This window comes from Enoplosus armatus, chromosome 17 (assembly GCF_043641665.1).
Source record: "Enoplosus armatus isolate fEnoArm2 chromosome 17, fEnoArm2.hap1, whole genome shotgun sequence".
Classification (NCBI taxonomy): Eukaryota; Metazoa; Chordata; class Actinopteri; order Centrarchiformes; family Enoplosidae; genus Enoplosus; species Enoplosus armatus.
Genome location: NC_092196.1, coordinates 7,264,253 through 7,270,383, shown reverse-complemented (window position 1 = coordinate 7,270,383; position 6,131 = coordinate 7,264,253). Strand labels below are relative to the sequence as shown.

Below are 6,131 nucleotides of genomic sequence, written 5' to 3'. Positions count from 1 at the left end.
GTCCGAGACGATGATGAACCCGTTTTTTAACAGCAGCCAACCTGTTTGTTCACATGGTTAGTAAACTTTGAAGGATATTGTATTAATTACTTCATATATTGTACGTATATTTAGATTTTGTAGCTCATGTTTGTTGTCAATCAATGTAACTTATATAGTATGATTAAAAGAAATCATTCATTTTATTAAATTGTATTAATAATCAGACAGTTTTTGTTCCCTTCATAACACCAATCAGCACCACCTCAAACTCAGACTTTGTGTTCATTGCAGTGGCGTCTCTGCACTGCACCTCTCAGAGGTCACCAGCCATCAAACAGAGCAACAGTACTATGTTGTCTTCTTTGCTGGATTTTCTGCTCATGAAGTTTATTTAGGTGTCACTCTCTTGTTTGTCTTTCTAATCAATGCTCATGAGCATAAGAAATAGTTTTTATTGCTGCGCAGAACATTTTGTGCACACTGGCACAGACAGTCACTAAACAGGATGATGATGATCTTCTGTTGGTACATGGTTATACACAGTGCATTCTTGCTTTCAGGCATGTCAGAGTGTATTATTGTGCTAACTCTTAGATGTATAAAGAATGACCTGCTTCTTGACCTAATAGTAGTCTGCTGACCTCAACCTTAGTGATCTTTGACTTACAGTGGTCCATCTGAGCTCAGTAATTATTCGAGTAGTCCTTTTCTCAGAAGGCTTTACACCTCTGTGCAACACACACCCTCTATCCTTAGACCCTTTATACTGATTGTTACATGTTTGTACATCAAAAATCACTTTACAGTAGCCCTGGGGGTACATCTTTAGGCTTCAGCTCGACTGTGCAGTGGAGTGACTCCGGACGATGGTGAACGTGCGTCCTGTCCTGAAATAGTTCTCTATTTCCTCCAGTGAGCGGCCGCGAGTCTCTGGGATGCACACAGCGTTGAACAGCAGACAGAGCACACACACCACTGCAAAACACAGGTAGGGCACGTACAGGCCATACCTGTCCACCAGGTGTGTGAAGGTGTGTGTAAGCATAAAGGCCGTCAACCAGCTGACAGTCACACACAGGCCCGAAGCCACGCCCCTGGCAACCAGCGGCAACACCTCTGACATCAGCAACCATGTGATTGGGCCCCATCCCATGGCGTATCCTATGAGACAACAAACAATGTGATGACAAAGCAGACAGCCCATAATAAAACAGATGAAGTCACAGTACAATAAAAGCACCAACGGTCATGCATAGCACTTTGTTAGGGCACGGCCACACCATGCTGTGCTTTGAGAGGTTTATCAGAATCTGGTACATTTGCTTAACTGTCTAAAAATAACTGTTGTATGAAAAAAGTACTAAAATGGTTTGTTCTGTGCTTTTGTTCTGATTTTTGACGGGCGAGATCAATATCCTTGAATCCAAGCAGCACCACATAACTACGCTGTGATGTTTGAAAAGTTTTCCCAATTAAGTTAGGTGTGAGAGCATAATTGAAACCAATTTAACTAAACAACAGTTTAGGGTTCATGAGTATGAGGAGATGGATGCTGACGTGTAATAGACAACAGTTAATCATGCTTCCAGAGATGAGTATTACAAAAAGTCCTGAGGACATAACAGGCTTTAACTTGTTGGAACCCGACAAAAGGTAATTTAAAAACAACACATGCTTTGTTAAATACATAAATACACGCCTGACAGATTATCAAATCTTTGCCCAACAAAGGAGCTAACTGCATTTATGTTCCCATGATGTTTGTTTACACGTGCTAGTTTGCTTGCACCTGGGTGGTGTGAACTGCAAAAACAAGAGTCTGCAGCCATGCTAGCTGTGCTGTCAGGCTGTACAGTGGTGCTTTGAGCTAAATGCTAACGTCAGCATGCTAACATGCTCAAAAGGGTTAGCAGGTTGTTTAGCAGGTATTATATTTACCATGCTCACCTTAGTTTAGCATGCTAGCATTTGCTAATTAGCACTAAAAGCAAAGTACAGCTGAGGCTGATGGGAATGTCAGTTTTGCAGGTTGAAATTTTGACCTGATGGTGGTGCCAGATGAAAAGCGGGGCTTTAAATATCTAAAGCAAATTTCATGGCAATCCGTCCAATATCTCAATAGCTGTTGAGATATTTCAGTCTGGACCAAAGTGGTGGACTGAACGACCGACCAACATTGCTGTCTAAGGAGCCACGCTGCTAGCATGGCTAAAACAAAAGGTGTGATTAGGTAAAGCATGGATTTTCAACTAAATTAGTTGCCTACAACACTCACCAAATATAAACACCATGGTGCTGATGAGAGGAATGAGGCCTGCTGCAGTGTTTCCAATGTCATTATGGGGGCTGTAGTCCACACTCACAGTGAGATTAGGAGGGACGGGGCCTGGAGGGCAAGCTGTAGTGTGGGAGATCATGGTCAGGGTCAGAGTGGACACGAACATCAACATGCTTGACGTGTACAGCAGGGCTTTGCGTCCCGCCTTGTCCATTAAAATGGCTGCCATGGCAACAGAAAAGAGGCGGACCGCACCCACAATGGCAGCATCATACCTGACAGACACAAAACAAGGATAGGTCAGTGTTTGGAGCATCCTGGGATTGAAGTTAACAGACCAAACATATATTTTATTATTATTTTATATTTTTCATCAGAATCAATCACATATTTCAATTTGTTAATTACATTGATAATAATAATTTATGATTTGATATAAAAAAATAGAATAGATGTCCAACCTGGGCTCCAGGGAGACTTTGCTTTGGGAAAAGATGGGCTCCAGGTAGACCAGGATGGGCGTGATGCCCGTCATCTGCTGCAGGAAACGCATCACCACCGAGATAATGATTGGCCGGTAGTAGACGGGTGTGGCCAGCTGTGACCATGTGATTCTACCCTGTGTGTTGATGCTGTGCTGCATTGGGAGACACACAGATAAACACATAAACATGTGTACTACTACATGTGTATTTATTTAATAAACTCAGATGAAATAGGTCTTTGCCTCTAGCATGTGTACCACTGAAGTCAATGTCTGAGTGTGATGTCACCACCTTAAAACCTCATCTGTCTCATCCTTTAAACTTACATCGGTGTATCTATTTAGCTGACCTTCATGTTCCTCTCACCTGTATGGCCCTGATCTCAATGTGTGTGTCGTAGTGTTTCCCCCTCAGCCAGCGGAGGGCCTTCTCAGCCTGCTGCTCTCTGCCCAGAGAGAGGAGCCTCCTGGGGGAGCTGGGCATGAACGCCAGCAGCACAACCATCAGCAATGCTGGCAGCTCCCCTGCCACTGCCAACCACCGCCACGGTACCACCAGGCCTGTACCACATGTGAAATTAAGATTATGATAGCAAAAGAGGAATAAAGTGAGACCTCTTTGTCTTGTGGCAACGTTGCATTCTGGTCTATTGAGGCTGCTGTCAATTGGGCCTCTCTCAGCTTTTTTCAGCTGTTTTAGGTGTCAACACACTGAACACCCCTACATTGTCAGGAATTGTCAGCTGCTCTGGATAAGAGTTTCATCTAAATGTACAAAAAAACATATTGTAAATGAGTATTTATGCAGCAGTATTGGTATGTTCCTACCCAGGGCGTAGAGCGCCAGGGCCCCAAACACAGCAGTGATCTGAGGGCAGGAGCCCAGAGCTCCTCTCACGGCTTTGTGGGAGATCTCTGAGATGTAAACCTGTGACGCAAACACACAAAAGACACACATACAGTCACATGAACACATGTAGTATGAATTCAGGAAAAAAGCCATGAGGTAAATATGATTGTTGTCAGGATTGTAATATTGAGCTCTCTGAGGGGTTAAAATCCTGTCTACTAGCACAAATAACAAGGGTTTTGTTACTGGTAGTGGAAATTGAGACAAAAACATGGAAAACCTGCATAAATAGATAAAAAAGGGTACGTTTCTGTAACCATGGTAACCTACAGGAATGGATGCGGCTGTCATCCCCCCGGCAACGCCTGTGAGGAAACGGCCCACATAGAGCATCCACAGGTCAACAGCCCCTCCCAGCAGCATGTATCTAAGATACATAAACAGATATAAACAAAGACTCTTACACAGACATCATGACCCATCTGTAGATATTACAGCAGTTATGCAGTAAGGCACCATTAATGAATGTCTCCTTTTAGATACATACAGTATGTATTTGTTTCTCTGGGTTTTTCTTACATCTTGATGGACATAATTATAAAGCGTGATATACAGGGAAATAAAAAAACGGTCAGCATTTTCCTTTTATAAACAAGAATGTACATTTAACCAAAAACTATGTCACAGAATTGACATTTAGACACAGACACAGACATTGACTGTGTGGGCGTGTACAAAGTACTGCACTTGACTGACATCTCCTCACCCTTGTGTTGGTTTTGTTGTACTGTACCTGTGAGGGCGAGACATCCTACTCTGATAATCTTATTGCTTCATAGTTTGACATGTCATTCCTAGAATACCTCCATCTGACTGAAGGTCTAACCAGCCAGGGTGATTTAAAACACCTGTGTGGGTGTAGTAACTAGATACTGTGGCTGTTAAATAAATGTGGTGGAGTAAAAAGTGTCATATTTCACTCTGAAATGTAGTGAAGTAGAAGTAAAAAGTAGCATAACATAGAGATACTTAAGTACAAGTACCTAAAAATTGTACATAAGTCCAATAGTTGAGTAAATGTACTTAGTTAAATTCCAGCGCAGTTTGATGGCTGTATGTTGTTACTGAGACCCACCCTATAGTCGACGGTACCGCCGACATCATGATGCTCAGCTTCCGTCCAATCATGTCGTTGAGCAGCATGGCCCCCAGCCCTCCGGCTGCTGCACCCAGTGTGTAGATTGAGCCAAACCAGGCGGCCTGCTCCGTGCCCATCCTTAGCCGAGGGTCGGCATCGGGGCTCTTGAACTTTGGCAGGACCGGGGATGAGTAGACCAGGGAATAACCGAAGCTGAAGTTCCCCAGGACGGCCGAGAAGACGGCCAGGTACAGTTTGGAGTTATTGATCTGGGGTAGAAGGATGTGGACAAGTTGAAACTCACGGGATAAACTGCATACATAAATACATACATATACACATAAAACTTCTAAATATCCTTCCTTTAAAATGAAAGTAAATATTAGTTTTGTTTAGAATAACAGATTCATACAAACATATACTTGGTGCATGATGCCTGATAGATTCCCTAGACACATCTTCTAGTACACAGAAGTGTGTTTTTTTCCTGGTTTGACTCAAAGTTACCCACAGAAACCCTGAGGTTGGACTGACACTCAAGTGCAGTGAAAAGCTTCATGTGCGCACATGATCATGCGTCATGCCTTCAGTCAATGAGTTCAGTTTTTCCTAAGTTAAGCCAAGTTTCAGATTTATGATGCAACGTTTGCTTATTCGTTTTTGGAGTTGCATGTGTTTCATGATTGCACTGTCTAAATAAATCACCTTTCTTTAGTCTTGAATCTGCCTCCTATCACCCTCCAAGACTCTCTGTGGCCAGTTCTTGCCTCTCTTCAGTAGGACTAATTTGCCATGAATTAAAACTTGGCTGACAGAGCAATCGCAACACACCGCCCCCCTCCAGCAGAAAATGTGCAGTGCAGACTTGTAGCAGAGCTCACATGCTGTGGCATCAGTCAAGATCAGGATAGTTTCCTTGGACAAAAAACAACAACTGACGACGTCCTCACTGCCGTACATTTACAACAGGTTACTGCGCTCTCTAAAAACTCTTTGTCTTTCGCTCCACGACGTTGTTCAAAAACTGCAAATTATGAGCCATGTTTTGCTCTTCTTTTTACTTTTGGTGCCACTGGTCAGTTAGCCTGGGGGTAGGGAGGCTAACTTTTGAAATAAGTCCATCTTTATTTTTATGAAACTGAGCAACTTGCATTAGACTAACACAGACTATTCTGAAATATCATTGTGAAACTGCACCCTGGTCAGACTTCCTCACAACAAGTTGGACTGTAATCCCTGAAGAAGTGACGGAAAATGTATAAATGTATGTATAAATTTGTTCATATTAAAATAAATCTATAGGCTGCTGATGAGAAGTGAAAAATCCCACCTTGGAGTCAGATGATGTTAGTTTTCTGTTCAGCAGCAGAGTCTCTTCATCCATGTCTGCAGCAGGAGC

The 6,131-nt window shown here is 42.8% G+C and overlaps 1 protein-coding gene across 1 annotated transcript; it reads right to left on the bottom strand.

Moving 5' to 3' along the window:
• Window positions 1–499: 499 nt before the first annotated feature.
• Window positions 500–6,131, bottom strand: slc2a6 (solute carrier family 2 member 6). Its single transcript, XM_070923729.1, has 8 exons — window positions 6,063–6,131; window positions 4,730–5,001; window positions 3,925–4,021; window positions 3,573–3,672; window positions 3,112–3,305; window positions 2,722–2,897; window positions 2,258–2,535; window positions 500–1,143 (listed from the first exon to the last, which is right to left on the bottom strand). The coding sequence occupies exons 1-8, from the start codon at window positions 6,114–6,116 to the stop codon at window positions 815–817; spliced, it is 1,500 nt and encodes a 499-aa protein (XP_070779830.1). The 5' UTR covers window positions 6,117–6,131; the 3' UTR covers window positions 500–814.

Coding starts and splice junctions, on each gene's coding strand:
- slc2a6 (XM_070923729.1), bottom strand. CDS start 6,116: ATGGATGAAGAGACTCTGCTGCTGAACAGAAAACTAACATCATCTGAC. Junction 5,002..6,062: donor TAACATCATCTGACTCCAAG/GTGGGATTTTTC, acceptor CTTCTACCCCAG/ATCAATAACTCCAAACTGTA. Junction 2,536..2,721: donor AAAGTCTCCCTGGAGCCCAG/GTTGGACATCTA, acceptor TGTGTCTGTCAG/GTATGATGCTGCCATTGTGG.